Genomic DNA, 18211 nt, shown 5'->3' with positions numbered 1-18211 from the left:
CCACCACCACCACCCAGCCCCTGCACACTGGTTTCCCGACAGAGTCCAGACCCTCCACAGGACATGAGATCCCCACAGTGCTCCCCACAATCTCTTTAGCCAGGGGTGGGGCCTTCAGCTCTGACCTGCTCGTGGCGACCCTGATGCCCACCTCTGCGTGAGCTTCTCCTCCTGCTACGAGTGTCAGCCCCATGGCCCCCGTCTTTGGAGCCTGGCTCACCCCTGCACTGTCCCGTAGGCCTCACCCACACAGCACCTCCTAGTCCTCAGGGGGGACTCAGACACCAGCCCACTGACCTGGGGGCCTTCCTCCTGACACAGGCCCCCAGCGACAGACCTTGCCGGATGCCCTGACCCCGCCCGCGCCACCCTGAACTGTGGTCCCCAGCACCCTTCTCCCCTGCCTCTGCTCTGCACACACCCAGAGAGCTCTCAGCCATCAAGGCGTCCCCAGGCCTCGCAGACAGGAATCCATAAAACGTGTTTGATGAATCAACTGAGAACAGGACTCCAACGTGAAGACCAGGATGCGCGTGGGGGGCGAGGGGGGCTGACGGACCACAAGCAGGGCCGTGAACCACGGGGATGGCGGCGGGGGGCAATGGGAACCGAGGGGCGCCCTGAGGCCCTCCCACCTGCTTCTTGCCAGGTGAGTCTCTGCTTGTGCCCCAGGGGCGAGTCACCCCCTCTCCTGCCCGCGTTCACCTCCAGACACCTGCCTCTAAAGCTCGGCTCCCGCCATGCATGGCTGCCTCTCCCAGACCCCCGGTAAATCACGTAGGAACCTGCCCCGGGACTAGAAGGTTAAAGCTCTTCCATGGGAACGTACAAAACAAACAGAGGGAGGAACCAGGGGCCCCTCGGGGTGGAGGGATGGGGCGAGCTGGCCGGTTACGCGGACAGGGCCGGACTCGGGTGGTTCCCAGGCTGCAGCTCTGGGCTGAGGCCCGGCCAGCATGCAGAGAAGCGGGGGGGTCACCGTTTGGGGGGCCTGGGAGGGGATAGCGCTCTGATGAGGGTGAGAACCCCATCACCTCTCAACAGACCCCAGCTGCATGGAGGATCGCTGGAGTGGGAACAGAAACAGCAGTGCCACGGTGGCCTCGGGGAAGCTTCTCAGTCTCTTAGAGAGACTCAGGGTGTCAGTTGTTCAGTCGTGGACCCCATGGACTGTAGCCCAGCAGGCTCCTCTGTCCACGGGATTCTCCAGGCAAGAATACCGGAGTGGGCTGCCATTCCCTTCTACAGGGGATCTTCCCAACCTAGGGAATCAAACCCAGGTCTCCTGCATCGTAGGCTGATTCTTTACTATCTGAGCCCCTAGGGAAGCCCTCCACTCCACTTAAAGACGCCCTGTGGCCTCTTACAATCCCCGGAATCCAACTTCTATAGCAGGGCAACCAACTGCAGAAAGGTTCACCTAGAAACTCGTTTCCTGGAAGCAGAGTTGTTGCGTGACAACCCACCAGAAGGTGGTGAGCAGCCCAGGCCTCAGGCTCCGTCCACACCCCAGTGAGAGCTGAACGCGGGACAGAAAGGCTTTCCCGGCGAGGCGAGTGCCGGGCCCACTCCCAGAACAAACAGAAAATGAAAACAGGATGTGTGTGTCCACCATTGGCTGGGTGGGTGGGGGGGTCCTCCTGCCCACTACCACAGAGGGGACCTTGTGGGGCCCCGTCTGCAGGAGAAGGTCTGACCACCCCCCCAGCCCTCTGCTTCCACGAACCCAGCCCACCGACGCAGAGCCGCCACTGTCTCCAAGCGCACTCACCTGCTGTCTGATTGCACTCGAAGTTGATGACACTCATCCGCTGGAAGCCGGAGCTGCACTCTTCACCCCGAAATAGATCAAGGTGAGGTCTCCATCCGAGTACCTAGGTTTTTGTAACATACACACACACACATGTTTGGTAGAACCAAGAAAGAAACTTGAATGTCTAAGCATTTCTACATAAGACTTTTGCACACCATCCATAGACCAGCACAGACGCAAACAGGTGGGGACACGCTCCCGCCGTCTGGGGCAGGACCGTTCAGAGGAAAAGAGCCCCAAATGGATGCGCTTGTCATCCTCTCACTTCAAAGTGATAACTGGCTGGATGAAAGCACGAAAGCTTCTACTGGGAACATGGGGACTCTTCTGCTCTCATTTTGGGGTTCTGTACAAAATAATTTATGCCCAAGAAGACACTGCTCTACCACCAACTGCCACAGAAAGTCTGACAGAGGGACCCCAGATGACAATTTCAGAGAACTAACGCTTTGATAAAAGCTTTTGTGAAGCTAAGTCCTGATTTCAGGGCTCAGGAGAATTGTCCTGAATGCATTCTCCTGGTTGTTCAACTCTTGGATGTGATGCCAGTGGTGTTTCAGATTTCTCAAACCGCCAGAGAAAAATCAAAACTTCTAAAAAACGTAAGTTGTAAAACGCCAAAGCCACATCAACTTACCATGTAACCTTGCTACAGTACAGTTCCCTACAAACAACAGATTATAAAACAAACCGCACTAACAGAAGCACCGGCAGTGTAAAGCCAGGAAAACTTCCCCCTGGGTCAGGAACGAACGGCACTGGCACTTGCCTGACTCAAGCAGGAAAAAAAATGCCAGCTTAGCTGACTTCCCTGTGCTTAGGTGACTTCCCTGTGGAAAATGGAAGCAGGCATCTGGCAGGAGAGTGTGTTAGGCTTCACAGGGACATGCAGGACACCCTTGAGAGTCACGCGGGGGCCATACCCACCGGAGGGTCAGGTTCTGGGGTCTCCCGGCCACTTTGACTTGAGTGGAATCTGCCTTTTTCACTTGGCACACCGCAGCATCTTTCTTATTACAGATGGGCGCTTGGCTTCCTCCGCAGATGCTCAAATAATATGTATACTCATCCGCCTCCGAGGTGTAAAACAAGGAGTCTGAGGCTAAGGAAAGGGGGACACACGAGAAGGGTCTTCGCGAAGCGCACAGGCCTGGGACAGCCACAGCGTCCTCCCGTCTGACCTGCAGCGCCCGCCCTGAGGCAGGGGGTGCTCGGCCTGGGCCCCCTCCCGGCCCCCAGCTCACCTTCCACCCGGCTCAACGGCTGGAGGTCGACGGCCACGTCATGCTGCGCGCTGCTCAGGGAGCAGCTCCGGCTTTCCAGGTAATCCCTGTGGCAGGCGTACTCGGTGACCCACTCGATCTCAAAGCGGCAGTTGGATTTCGCTGTGAGCTTGGGAATGGTGCCCTGCCACAAACCCGGAGAAAAAGGGAGAAAGATTCGTTTTATTCACACGGCTCAAATGCAGACAGAATTTCTCTGCTTCCGGAAAAGCTCAAGGGTGTGCTGCTGGGCTTTACCATTGTTCTCATTCTAGTACCGCATGGCCCATAACGGATTGTGATGATTTGACTCGTGACTATTCTGCTTCCTCGCAGCTCTTCTGGTCCCTTTCAGAGTCACATGCAAACTTCAGCCTGGGAGCCCACCCTGAATGCAGTCTCCCCTGCCCCACCATGCCCCTGGTGAGCAGTCACAATGTGTTAAGGGCCTGTGGTCTGTTCACTCCTTTCTGTCACAGGTGCCAGATGGACCCCCTGCCCCCAACCAGGGGGGTGGAAATCACTGCATCTGTGCGCACCTGGGGAGACAGGCCCTAGCCCCTCCCAGGAATGTCCATGGGGTAGACGGAACCTAGCCCCTCCTAGGAATGTCCATAGGGAAGACGGTCCCTAGACCCCTCCAAGGAATGTCCACAGGGGAGATGGTCCCTAGGCCCCTCTTATGAAAGTCTATGGGGGAGACAGTCCCTAGCCCCTTCCTAAGAATGTCCATGGAGGAGATGGTCCCTAGCCCCCTCTTATGAATGTCCATGGGAGAGATGGTTCCTGGCCCCCTCTCATGAATGTCCACGGGAGAGATGGTCCCTAGCCCCCTCTTATGAATGTCCATGGGAGAGATGATCCCTAGCCCCCTCTCATGAATGTCCACGAGAGAGATGGTTCCTAGCCCCTTCTTATGAATGTCCACAGGGGAGATGGTCCCTAGCCCCTTACTAGGAATGTTCACAGGGTCTTGGGCAGGCTTCACTTGTACTCAGATCAGTTTTCCTCCCGGGTGGGGCCAGGCTGTCACCCCCCACCACAAACCCACCCTCTGGGAAGGGTGCTGAGCAGTAAGTCACTGTGAACAAGGGCGCAGCGCCACCCTTCTGACGTCCCTGGGGAAGCGGCCCTCTCCCCGCCCGGCATCAGGGGCAGCCGTGCTGCCTGTGGGCACGTCACGCTGCCAATGCTTACTGAACACCTGCTGCATGCCAGGCATGAGGCCCAGTGCCAGTTTTACCATCACGTGGCCAGCAAGCTGCAGAGGTCCAAGTCCAGCCCCGACCGCTTACTCAGGAAATCGATGCCCTAACTAACCCCTTGGCTGAGGGCAGCCTGACAAACAAACAGAGATGTGGATCGAGAGCTGAGCGAGAGCAGCCGGACGCCCAAGGCCGTGTGGGGTGTGACTCCATGTACGTGGGAGGTCGGGAAAGGCAGAGGCCAAGGGGCGGGGGGGGGGCTCGCGGCGGCGGCCAAGGCTGGGTGAGCAAGGGGTGATGGTGGCTGGGCACAAGGCTTCTCTGGGTGATGGAAAAGTTCTGAGGCGATAATTGTGCAATTCGGTTAGTGCACTAATAACCATTAAACTGCACTTAGGCTGGGCAAATTTTTACAGTATGTAAATTCAAGTAAAGCTTTCTAAAAGAGATTTATGTGACAAGGTGAACGTTTTACTAAAGTTCCAGCTCCTAAAAGCATTTAATGAGCCGTGAAAATGCTTCAATAAACCTTCTAAGTATTAAGGGCCCCGGGCCTAAGTCACCCAAGCTCTGCCCAGGCGACAGTCAGGCTGGACACAGAACCTCGTAAGCTCCACGGTGGACACACTGGCCTCGACCGCCTCGCGTGGAGGGGCACTCCCCACCGTCTCCCTCGTGAGAGTGTGGACTGAGGCTCGCTGGACGCGGCACAGATCAGAGGGGGAAACGCTGAGACCATGGCTGCCTTAGAACATCTCCCTGATTCTGATTCCCACTTGTAGGATGGAAAGAAGAAATACACAAATACATGCAAAAAAAGAGTATAAATGACACTCCTCACAATCACATTCGGGACCAGCGTCGGTTACTGGCCCGCCGGGTCTTGGCTGAGTTGACACCATGCAGCCCCGGAAGTCTGGCTGGACCCGCACTGTAGTCTCATTCTCCACTACCACCCCACCCGCAACACACACACACACACACACACACACACACACAAAAAAACGGCCAGCTGCCAGCCAGAAAGCAGAGAAATTCCACGTTTGTTTGGGGGAGGACATTCTTTGGCAAAAGAATTCCGTTCCTCCTACTTCATTCTGCGGGGAGGACAGGCAGAAATAAATTGGAGGAAAGCCCTACCCTTCCTCCCTGGGGACGCCTCCCTTCAGCAGCAATGCCATCTGCAAAGACACTTAAGCAGCAGAGGCCCTGAGGGACTGCGCTGGCCCGGGGCCCAAGGACACAGCAGATGCAAGGCCCTACCCTCAAGGAGTTTACAGCGGGCACTGGAATTTGAGTAAACAGCGAGATATCAATCTGCCCATGGGCAGGGGGCAGGAGGCAGGTGAGGGGGCCAACGCGCTTCTCTTGAGGCTACAGGAATCTCCCTTCGGGCCCTCGTTTCCTCTACACCGGGATCCACCCCCGGAACCCCAGAGCGCTGTCTGCCAGGCCTACACGCCATCTGCATGACTCGCTTCTTACTACGCTCCTAAAACCACTTAGCCGTTTTTACCTTGCCTCACCCGAAGCAGTCAACAGACACGTGAAATCCACAGGTTCAGGGTCATATGTACATTTTTTTTTTTTAAATATTTACTGACATCCGCCTCGCTGTGAAGTTTTTAAAAAAAAAAAATCTGTCCCTGAACCACTGGAGGTCATCCCGAGCGACCCTTGAACAAAAACACCATCCTGTGGGTGTAGATGGAGGTCCCTCGGGCTGATTGCGAAATAGCACACAGCCAGCCAGGCACGTTCAGCACACAGCTGGGTCCAGCCCGGGCCTGCTTGGCTTCCACGTCCACGGTGGCTCGTCTTCTGCACGAGGACCCCCAGATGCAGGACTGCTGAACACCACTGGGGTGCAGAGCTCAGGTCAAGCCACTCACCTCTCTGCGCTCCGACGGGCACACGAACGTGATGGTCACCGCCGGGCTGTGGCCGTCACAGAAGTCGGGCTGGCCGGCCCCTTCCTTCACGTAACTCAGGACGAGCCTGGAGATGCACACGTCGGGGAGAGAGTGGGGGTGAGCAATGCAGACATCACAGCCCTCATTCTGCCCTCAGCACCCTCATTCAGGCGAGAGGAGAACAGATGCAGGTCACAGACATAAAAGAAACCACAGGACAGACTCACTCGCGTTTATTTTCATTTGGGGGACATAAAATTTAAGTGAACTTCAATGACTGCTGTACTTTCTCAAAAAACAAACAAAACCAAAAAAAAAGTCAAATAATCACCATGTAAACTTAAGTTCTTAGAAAAGCTGTCGGGAGGACAAGGAACAAAATCATAAACCATCTAACAAAACAAAACAAACACAGCCCAGCTGGCCAAGTGCGTTTCAGCCCACAAGGCTGCACGACCACTTCCTCTCTAAATGACAACTTTTCAATGCAAACCGAGGACTTTCCTTTTTAAACCCGATGACCGCCCAGAGCACTGGCCACATGGCCTCCCCCTGGCAGGGAGACAGACCCTGGAAAGGCCCGTGGGGCGCCGGCCTTGCTGCAGGCTGTGGCCACGGAGGCACCAAAAACAGACCACCTTCCTGGTCTCTGAAGGTGACCTCGGGCTTTCGCTCCATGCCCATGCTCTCCAGAGTCCTCTCCAGCCCCTGCCAGCAGGAAGAAGAGCCCGTTTATCACTTGAAGACAGGGCAAGAGGCTGAACTCTGCCCCCGCAAATTTCACAAGCGGAAGCCCCGATGCCCAGCACCCCCGACGTGACTGTATTTGGACACGGGGGGCCTTGGAGGAGAGGATGAAGATGAGGTCGCTGGAGTGGGCCCCCGAGACAGGACAGCTGTCCTTATAAGGAGAGGGGCTCGGGACACAGACACACAGGCCAAGACCATGAGGGGACATGGGGAGGAGGCAGCCGTCCACAAGCTGAGACCAAGGGTCTCAGGAGGAGCCCCTCACCACGCCCCCTGCAGACATCTCAGCCTCCAGAGCTGAGAGGGAGCTAGAGGAGCTGCCTGGGCATCCTGCAGCCCTTTGCCTGGGCGGCCCTGGCAGGCGAACACACTCGCACACGTGGGAATCTCCCAGCATGCTTCAATTTAGGTCACGCGCCAGTGTTTTCTGGGGACAGAGTGCAGTCTATAATTGCACACGCTGACACACCACGAGTTCCAGATGGGAGCAGGTGCGGCGAGACGTCTACCAAAGGGCCCCGGGAACAGAGAGTGGATAAAAATCCTCACTCCAAGTTCAGGACGTGGTCATGTGGGACCCACCGGAGACAGCAAGCTCTCTGCCAAGCCAGGGGCAAACCCAAGTCAGGAGGAGAGTGTGTGTCAACAGCAGGGCTCCTTAAGAGAAAATGAACCACCCCTGCCGGAAGCTAGGGGGCCCACGGCGGGCTAGGGGGCCCACCGGACCCCAGTCGGGAAGCAAACTGTACCCAGAAGAACAACGGCAAAGTGGCCCTCCTGCCGCTTGCCCTCCAGGACTGTTTTTTTTAAAAGAAGAGATAAAACTATGGACATAAAACCAATGTCAGGGGTGATGAAGCAGGGAAGACACTCAAACACACCATAAGGTAGTGGCAAGCTCATAAAATGGAAACCATATGGATGGATGCGGGCTGCATCGTGATAAATGTGTTCCTGCTCTAGGAAGAAATGATTAGAAAGTCACCAAGAATGTGCGACTCAAGCAATGACCAGTAAGTTTACAAGCACGTGTGAAGTAGTAGTCACTTGGCAAGGCCTTTCTCAAGCCCTGTTGAAAAGGGGTATTCTTGCAGCTCCCCTGAAAAAGCCAGGCTCTTGCTGAGGACTGCCCCTGCCAGCAGCAGACTGACCTGTCATTGCTCACGAGCTTCAGCCCCTCCTGGGGCCGGCCCACGTCGAACGCGCGGTCCCCTCGCACCAGGCAGGCGGCCGCGCCGGTGGGACACACGCGCACTTGTGGACTCGAGGCCCGGAGCACCTCTGGAAGAGGTAACATGTGACACTGCATCAGACCACGCGCCGGGCACAGCAATCACACTCAAACCTTGGGTCCAGGGGCTCTTGTAAAAACTGTCAAATTTTCTTAAAGTCTCCAATATAAGGTAATAGAAATTTGGAAACAAGGACAAGTAGGATCCCATCCCAAGACCCTGGGCAAGCCAAGGCCCACTCTGAAAGTGGACAACGGGATGAGCTCTCTGCCCGGCTGGGCAGCTGGGAAGCGAGGACGCAGCACTGGAACGCTGGCTCTGCCCCTTGTCCGCAGGAGCGGCTGGGAAGCAGGGACATGGGACGTGGCTGGCGGCTAAGGGATGTACCCCTTCCTCCCGGAGCCATGGATGGGAACCCTACGGTGCCAGGGCAAAGGCACTGAAGCCTCTAAAGAAATCTCTCCCCCACTCCCACACCCGACGCCCTCAGACACAGACCTATGTCCCTGCAGACATTGATGAACAGAGATGTGTCCGGGTCAGAGTCGTCCACCAAGTAAGCACCGCTGGTCTTGATCAGTGGGTTTAAATCGTGCTTCTTGAGCTCTCTGTCGAAAGCGTAACAGGGCACCTGGGAGAGAGAAGGGAGAAGGAGGGGCTTCCACACACGCCTTGGCGGGGTGGGGAGCAGGGGTGAGGCGAAGCCTGCGACCTCTGCCACATGACACCGGGCTCCATGCCTCAGGTCTCCAATGAGGCCCCCGAGGACGGCATAATCAAGGCCTGCAGGGCTCCGGCTGCTCCCATGAGCATCTCCTGCCTGCCCCTTCCCTCCCCGCCACACGGTCCGTTCCCATCAGGGTCCTCACTCATGGCTCCCTGTCCCTACCCTCCCTTAGCAACCACCTCACATCACCCTGGCAGCAAGTCCTCTCCTGCCTGCAATGATCTCTTTTAAGGGGGCCTCTAGGTTCCAGCTTCCATGTACCCGACTCTGAGCCAACATCTCTACAACCACCAGATCAACCCTTTAACAGTTCCACCAAGTCACAAGAGATTGTCACATACCGAGTGAAGTTAAGTCAGACAGAGGAGAAATACTGTATGACATGCCTGATGTGCAGAATCTAAAAAGACACTATGCAGCTCAGTTGACTTACAAAACAGACTCACAGACATAAGACGATGAACTTAACAGTTGCCGTACAGTTGCCGGGAAGGACGGAGGGAAGGGAGGGTTAGGGAGTTTGAGACCGACACATACACCCTGCTGAATTTACAGTGGACCCACAACAGAGACCTGCTGTACAGCACAGGGAACTCGGCTCAACGTCCTGTGGCCGCCTGGATGGGAGGGGAGTTTGGGGGAGAATGGGTACCTGTGTATACATGGCTGAGTCCCTTCGCTATTCAACCTGAAACCATCACAGGGATGTTGATCAGCTATTCCTCAATATAAAATAAAAAGTTTAAAAAGGAAAAACTAAAAAAAAAAAAAATTTTTTTTTTAAATAAAACAAAATTCCCTCGAGTCACATCACTCCTGCTCAAAATCCACCAGGGGAGGGGAGTTTGGGGGAGAGTGGGTACAGGTATATATATATATATGGCTGAGTCCCTAAGCTATTCCTCAATATAAAAGAGTTTAAAAAGAAAAAACTCAAAAAAAAATCTTTTTTTTAAAGTAAAATTCCCCTGAGTTACACCACTCCTGCTCAAAATCCACCAGGGGCCACTTCCCATCACCTTGAGGGTGCAATCCCAGCTTCTCCATTGTCTCCGACCCTGGGGACCACTCCACGCAGTCACACTGGCCTCGAGGGGCACTTCAGCCCAGGGAAGTGACGCTGCCTCTGCCTGGAATAGTCCCTGGCATCCCCTCTCACCTTGCTCAGGCCCCGGGGGAAGCGTCACCTGCTTGGCGTGGCCTTTTCAACATCTCCAGCTCTCTCTGCGCCTCCCCTACCCTTTTTCTTCATTGCACTGGTGTCTGTCACCAGACACCTCCACCTGCTAACGTGCGAGTGAGCTCCTGAGGACGGGGGGGCTTTGTCACTGCTGTGGCCCCAAGCAAGGCTCAGGACATGGCTTGGAGCCTGAAGTTCCTCCTCTGGGCATCTGGCCCACGCTTGTGAGTGTGTGTTAGTCATTCAGTCGCCTCTGACTCTTTGCCACCCCAGGGACTGTATCTCACCAGGCTCCTCTGCCCACAGGGCTCTCCAGGAAAAGAATACTGGAGTGGGTTGCCATGCCCTTCTCTAAGGGATATTCCTGACCCAGGGATTGAACCCAGGTCTTCTGCATTGGCAGGTAGATTCTTTACCATCTGAGTCACCAGGGAAGCCCTACTGGATTCTAACTCACATGTACTCTCTCATCTCTATAAAAGAATGGCCTCTGTTTTTAAAAAATTGAGAACTAAACCAAACCACTGCATTGTACACTTCAAATATATGCAATTTTATTTGTGAATTACACCTCAATAAAACCGGTGGCGGGGAGGAAAAAGGGGTCCAGGGGAAGGTTACACATGAAACCCATTATAGCGGGCAAGACCCTGTGCTTTCCAAGCTCCACCAAACTCTGAAGGTAAAGCGGCCAAGCCCACAGGTGTGCCCCTGAGGAAATGCCTGGTCACCAAGTTTATGTAAAACAGCCCCCAAATCTCAGCTGCAAACTAATACACCACATCATGTTAACTGCCTTAGCCAAGAAATATTCTAAAATCTCATGTTCTCTGCAAATCATTTCAAAGGATCGATAGTCTATTTCATCATTTCCACTGGGTAATTTTCCTTAAACTGTTTATTTGGAAAACTGAAGCTATTCACAGGCAGGTTCATTTACAAAGGTTAACTGCTTCATGTTAATGTTTAGCTTTTAAATGTTTCTCGGAAAGATGCTATCAACCCTGCAGGAAAGCTCTGACCCACTAACCCTCTTCCCCTGTTCTGTTTGCAGAGACTTCAGAGAGAGCTACTGGATTAAACCCAGGGACTCGCACCCCCTCGGCGGAGGTGGGGGAGGCGGACCCAAACTCATGTCAACCAGACCCTTAGAGCAAAGCTTCCCGCTGCCTGCGACACTGACCAGACAGCCCGATGCCAGCCAAGGAGGGCAGGCACAGGCACAGAGCGGGTTGAGGGCAGGAGGCCAGAAGCCACGCCTGGCACCACGTCCTGCCGAAAGGCCATCGAAGTGCACGAGCGGGATGACCGCAGACTGTGACGAAGCTCCAGTGGAAGTAACCCACGTCCTTGATCCTGCAAATTCAAAGCTTGCCAGTCCCTAGCAGAGTAATACAGTTAACAGAAATGTGTTAACTCAGAGGAGGGGGATGGAATTGGGCTGACTGGTGAGACAGGAGACAAGAAGCAACTTTCCAGCTACGAGATTAAGAGAGTGAGCAGGACAGCACCCAGCAGGCGGGGAGAGGGGCCACCTGCCTCAAACTAGCTCTGTGTCACCCCAAGGCTAGACGGATCCCCGTGAGCCAGGCCTGCAGACCCCCCCAGCTCAAGGCCACAAGCAACTGCTGGCCATGTCTCAACTCCAGGAAGGAACAGGAGACACGCCCGACGCAGCGCCCCCCAGAATTGGAGCGAGCGTCGGAAAAACAAGCAAGGCTCCTGGGGAGAGTCCTCCCACTTCCTGCTCCACTGAGCCGAGCAATGGAGACATTCATCAGCCCCGGGAATGCGGCGGCCGGCAAAGGGGGTCTCTGCCAGCTCCACACACAGCACACTGAGTCACCCTTGTTAACGGTGTACGTCTGTACATTAACCATATTTATGCAACTCCGCTAGGCCCACACGCTTGCCAGGACTGCGTTTTCTGTGTTCCCTAGGGGTGGAATGGTAGGGGGTGTGTGTCCACAATCTTGTAAAGAAATTACGATCTAAGAGGACTCCACCGGGATCCACTGAGCAAAGCATGACACGGGTGGGTTTAGACGACACTTTCTGGAGCCCACCCCCGCCCCATGCTCTCTGCCCATCACTCCATTCTAAATCTGATGAAGCCAAAACAACAGAAGCAATGAGGAGACACTAAGAATGGGTGGCGGTCAAGACCACATGGCCACAAAACCAAGTCTAGGTTTGTTTTTTTTTTAAAAGAGGGATGATGAGTGTTTCTGCATTTAATGTAATTTTTGAAGTTATAGTATAGCCTATATGATGCAATCAAATCCTACTGAAGACAAAGAAAAGGGAATACGCTTTCCCACGACTTGCAGGGAGTGAGAGCAACACTCCTGCAGCAGCCATCAGGCTCTCACGTGTGTCAGTCACTCGGTCGTATCTGACTCTGCAATTCCATGGACTGCGTGAACTGAACTCCCCAGGCTCCTCTGCCCATGGGATTCTCCAGGCAAGGATACTGGAGTGGGTAGCCATTCCCTTCTCCAGAGGATCTTCCCTACCCAGGGATCAAACCTGGGTCTCCCACATTGCAGGTAGACTCTTTACCAACTGAGCTGCCAGGAAAGCATCAGGCTCTTGTGTTCTTTCTACTCATCCACACCTAAGACAGAGCAGACGTCCTCCACACCTTCAGTCTATGGGCTCCATGAATGCAACAGCGTTTTCAAAATGTAATGACATTCCTGACGCTGAGCCCCTCCAGAGAGGAAAACTCAACAGATAAAAGCCCTGCCGCCAACCAAGCCCAAAGAAAAGGTCACTGGGAGCAAATCAACATTCCCCCTGCATCTTTCGATCAGCTTCTAAGAAAAGTTAAACATCACTTTTGAGAAAAACATAGGCTCTAATCTCCCCATTTCCACCCCCCAAAACGGCTCAGGTCCAGGGTCAGCACCCTCGTTCTGTAAACATGTTAGGCTTTATGAGTGACGTAGGTCTCTGCTGTGTATTCTCGGCTTTTTTTTTAACAATCCTATAAAAATGTAAAAAAACAATCTTAGATCTGGGGCTGCACAAACACAGGATGCAGTTTGTGACTTCTTGACCTACAAACACAAAGAAAACCAAAAACAAGTCACCATTTCTTTCTTTGGGGAAGTAATTATTCTTCAGGTGGTGGGAGACAACTGTCAGTTCAGCAAAGCAAGGTAAAAGGGAGACCCGGTTAGAACAGGAAAAATGGGGGTAATAACTATCGCTTGCAGAGTCAGAGACCGAGAGAACCTCCATGGGGCCTGGGGTCTCCTGGGAAAGCAGAAGGCACTTCACACTGGTTCAAGGATGCTTTACCTGCTGCTAACGAAATATTGGCAAAGAGTCTAACCTAAGTTGTTAAATGCAAAGTTTAAATCTGACACCATCTCCTACTAGTGTTATTTCATTAGATCTTCTTTGCTTCCACAGTTTGAACTTCCTTCCCATTGAACGTTCCTTACACACAGGAGGCACTCCGACTATCTTTTCTTTTAGAGATGGCCACATCTGAAGAATCGGTGACAGCTCAGTATTTGTAACTTAACGTGGCTTTTAAAAAAAAAAGATACAAACGTCTCTTTTTGCCCTTCTTAAATGACAACGTATTAGGCCATCAGATAAATGACAGATTACTCCCATAACTGATCACTCCCAGTTCCTAGCTCCTAAGAGGGTCTCTGAACTCGACTCTACAGAACAGAAAGCGAATAGAGAAAAAAGAGAATGCTCAACCCAGGAAGACTATTGCCTGGGTGAACACGGGAAAGCCACCTTGAAATCCCAGGATGCTAGAACTGCAGAGGAAAGGGCCCTCTGTCCCCTCCACTGCCAGGGAAAAGTCAGAGGCTATAGGTTAGAGAGGATGGTGCTTCATCGATCACCAGGAACAAGAGCCAGATACCAGAGAAACAAGGGAAGAAGTGACAGTCATCTGGCCTCTGAGGTGAGCTGGCAACGAATGTAAGGGCCAGGCACACCTGACCTGGATCCAAGATGCATTCAGAAGCCACTCCCAGGCCAAGGAGATGGTCTCTGCAGGCAGCGTGGTGATCTAAACCCCAAAGTCAACTCGAGACTTAGTTCTTGAGATGCATGGCATCAGAAACCAGGAAATCACTTGCTCTACGCGAGTGAGCCGTTCCATTTCCAGTCCGTCCTGTGTGTTTAGAACACCCTGTCCTAAAAGTAAGAACCATCCAGGACAAGTTATCAAGGAAACCATGCGGTGTGCCTGTGAGCGTGTGTGTCAGCTGCTCAGTTACATCTGACTCTTTGTGACCCCATGGACTGTAGCCTGCCAGGCTCCTCTGTCCATGGGATTCTTCAGGCAAGAATAACTACAGTGGGTTGCTGTTTCCTTCTCTAGGAGATCTTCCCAACCCAGGGATCGAACCCAGATCTCCTGCATTGCAGGCAGATCTGAGCTATCAGGGAAGCCCAAATCATATGGTCTCTCTGCTCAAACGGAGTTTGAAAACCAAAAACAGACTTCTACCTCAAAAAGGTATGTGTCTGCACTTCAAACACTTAAGGTCCCAGAATGTACTTCACAAGCATGTAACCCTGAAGGGCCCTTGTTACCTCTTTATTCGCTTTAAATATATTCTTTTTGCAGGCTGCAGTAGTCCTCCACTCGAAGTAATGCACACAATCTGTTGCAGTTACAAACTCGGGAGTTCCCTATTTTTAAAAGAAGTAAAAATAAGTTAGCATACTGCGTATTGTAAAGTGCTCCTTTTCTAAAGTTAGAAACCATGAAGGCTAACGAAAAATTTTAAACTAGCAGCAGTGGGCGGGGGGGTAGTAACACACAACTGTTTTAGTTAACAAGGTCAGCCGAGTGAGAAGTTCCCAAACTCAAAACTTCTGAGACAAAAGCTTCATAAAATCATGATGGAATTTGGCTCTAACTGATCCAAAACTGTTCTACTGCCCCAGCTATGCGAGTACAGTAAGCTCATGGGAAGTAATCCTTGCAGACCTTCCACTCTCAAACTCCAAATGTTCTCTGAACCAAATGCCAACAAAACCAAAGCCAGAAAATGTGACCTCATGCTTCCTGGAAGCCGATGGAGGAGGCCCATCTGGACCTGACCGAGCTCATACACCGGCCTTCCTTAAACGCCCCCACACTGGAGGGGGGCCCCTTCTAACAGACGGGGACCAGAGATGACCACGGTGTGGCTGGTTGATAAGACCCAGCGGGAACTTACCCCTACACTCCACAGAGCAAGCCTAAGGAGCTCTGCAAATTCTGGTTCTTGTAGCATGAACACAGAACTCCTCAAGAAAAGTTAGTTAAAATTCAAACGACAGCTTACTCTGTAACTCAGACCTCCAGATTTCATACCACTGCAAACAGATTATTTCCCAAAGTTTCAACATGGACAAGAGTGCAACAGACAATCTGGCCCAAAATTAACAATACTGAGTTATTTTTCAAGTTCTTCACATAAGACAGGATGGGCTTAAAAATGCAACAGTCACAGCACTAAATTCTAAATATGATATTTTAAAGCAATCTGGTAGCCACGTGAGCTTCACTCTCTCTGATTTTTCTAAACACTTGGATTCTTACTCTGATTACAGAACACTCGTAGAACATGTACACAAATCGTTTTTCCTAAAAGCTAGCAATCATTTGCTGAGAGTCCCTTTCTAAACAGTAAAGACTAAAACTAAAATATCACATACAATATGCAGAGACTGAGGACAAATGTCATGCTTTAAACAATTATGTTCCATTTCAACACTAGTAATACCCCAAAAGTTGGGCACCCCATTACCCACTGGCCAAGGTTTCTTCTTGATAGATGTCAGTTTGTCCAATTAATGTAAATGAGAAAAAAAAAGAAAGAAAACACTTTAAGAAGCAAACACGCTGCCCTGAAAACTATCAAAAGAAAATGCAGAAAGAAAAAAAAAATTATGCCTGCAACATAAACATTAAACAGAGCTTTGAGTTTAAACACACTAATCTTTACATTGTCCTTGTACACAGGATGTGGGTCAAGTTTCACTTAAACATTGTAACTATAGGCTTAGGATTTGCTTACTTATTGGTTTTTAATGATGGTGGTCATTTGGTTGGGGTTTCTGTTTATCTGTTTGCTTGAGTTTTTAATTTTACTCACTTACTTGTCTTAGAATACCAGGACAGCAAGAACGCCCCAGGGACAAATGTTTCTAAAAGAAAGATTATGAAGTGACTCCGCATGGACTCACCAAGGTTTTCCCACATAAGAAGGTGATGCTACTCTGAATTTTGTGATTCTGCTGCTTACAGTTCACTGTTGTGTTAAATTCCAGAAGAGATCTGCTTGCGGTTTTCAAAAGAGAGTCACCTATTCGGAGAGAAAAGAGCATGAGCAAGCTAGAAAACATTCCTAACCAAAAGCTATTTCCAAGTGCGAGCACACTAAAAATGGCACTGCAGTTCATCTGAAAAGCTTATAAGCTTACACAGTGCCCTGTCCCAAGAATTCTCTGTCTCAGGAATGCCATCCTCGCCCCACCTCCTGCTGTTCAAGCCCCAAAGAAAACGGCATGAAGTCCTGTCTTTCTCTCATCTGTCAGCACGGGCAAGTCCCAGCACTTCTGCCTTCTTCTCAGATCCACCCACGTCTCTCCATCTACGACGCTTGCAACCACTGGTACCCGTGTTCTGGCTACAGCCTCTTGATGGGACCCCTCGCCTCCAACTCCTGTCTCGTCCCTCACCATCCTCCCTTTCCCACCCATCTTGCCCCAGTCTGATTTTCAAAAACATAAATCAGAATATATAGTTTGGCTGATGAAATCCTTCTATAACTTCATACATACACGCTGTAAAAACAAAAATGTTTAGAACAGTCCACAAATCGGGGTGATCACTTTTCAGTTTGCCTGAGATATTATTATAACAAAAAAATCTATATAGTATCAGTGATGACAGTTGGCACAAGAACAGACAGACTGGAACAGAGATCAAGACATCAGAACAGAGCACAGACATCAGGGTTCTTGAGTCAAACTTTGATATACAAGGTATCAAGTCAGTGAGCAAAGAGACTGTTCAGTAGATAAAACTGGAAACAAAATAGCAATCTGCACTGGCAAAAAGATAACTGAATCCCCACTTACCATTGTATACAAAAATGAACTCTAAATGGATTAAAAGATATAAACATGAGAAACCAAATTCTCTTAATAAAATATATACAGTTATCTTTTAAATCCTAATGCAGCAAAATATTGAAGACTCTAAAGCATTAACTACCAAAAAAATTTTAAACTTGACTTTTTATTAAGTTTAAAAGTTTACATTCATTAAAAAGTACCTTGAGGAAAACAGAAACAAATTATAAACTAGCCGATACACTGAGCTGGCAAAGAACTAGCATCAAGAATATATATACTCATACACAAAAACAAAATCATTTTTTATACTTTTAGGAAAGAAAAGGAAACAAATGACCTCTGAGAGAAAACGCTGAGAGGAAAAAGGGGAAAACCCACACCAAGTCATAGTATGGCGATTTCAATATCAAAGGCAAAGAGAAAATTCTAAAGCTTCTAGAGGAAAAGAATTTATCACATGCAATAGGTAACAATATGAAATGGGCAAGACATGATCAGACAGAAGAAAAACATCTTCATAATACAAAGAGATGTTCAACATCACTGGTGATCAAGACCACATGGCATACCAAACCCAGCCATTATACGGACAAAAATTAAGTACCAAATGTTGAAGGAGAGACAGCCCGGAGTTCTCCTGTGTTGCAGGTGGAAGTATGAACTGGTTTAACCAGTACATAAGTTGGCATGGCACTGAGTCCTACCACTGAACATCACATACCCTATGCCTTAGCTAGTCAACTCTTAGGTAAATACATAAACAAAAGCCAAAACATGTGAAAGAATATCTCGTGTTCTTCACACTAGTGAAAACCTGGAAACAACTCAAATGCCCATCAAAAGAAGAGTGGATAAATCAACCCTGCTAGACCTACACAATACTACAACATAGGCATCAGAGGAATAAATCAGGGAAAGACAACAATACAGCTGTTTTTTAGCAATATGCTGTTACCACTTAAGCGCCTCCAAAACTACACATTGCATGATATACACTTTTTATTAAGTTAAAAACACCA

At 50.8% G+C, this 18211-nt stretch overlaps 1 protein-coding gene across 1 annotated transcript in view; it reads right to left on the bottom strand.

Moving 5' to 3' along the window:
- IGF2R (insulin like growth factor 2 receptor) overlaps positions 1 to 18211 on the bottom strand; it is a 102244-nt gene that overhangs the window by 57396 nt on the left and 26637 nt on the right. The window contains 9 exon segments of the mRNA XM_070376983.1: positions 1772 to 1840; positions 1843 to 1874; positions 2741 to 2915; positions 3058 to 3220; positions 6173 to 6278; positions 8095 to 8224; positions 8674 to 8806; positions 14655 to 14753; positions 16299 to 16417. Of these exon segments, the coding sequence (XP_070233084.1) occupies positions 1772 to 1840; positions 1843 to 1874; positions 2741 to 2915; positions 3058 to 3220; positions 6173 to 6278; positions 8095 to 8224; positions 8674 to 8806; positions 14655 to 14753; positions 16299 to 16417 (1026 nt within the window).

Source organism: Bos mutus, chromosome 9, assembly GCF_027580195.1.
Source record: "Bos mutus isolate GX-2022 chromosome 9, NWIPB_WYAK_1.1, whole genome shotgun sequence".
Classification (NCBI taxonomy): Eukaryota; Metazoa; Chordata; class Mammalia; order Artiodactyla; family Bovidae; genus Bos; species Bos mutus.
This window is presented reverse-complemented; position numbering and strand designations above follow the sequence as displayed.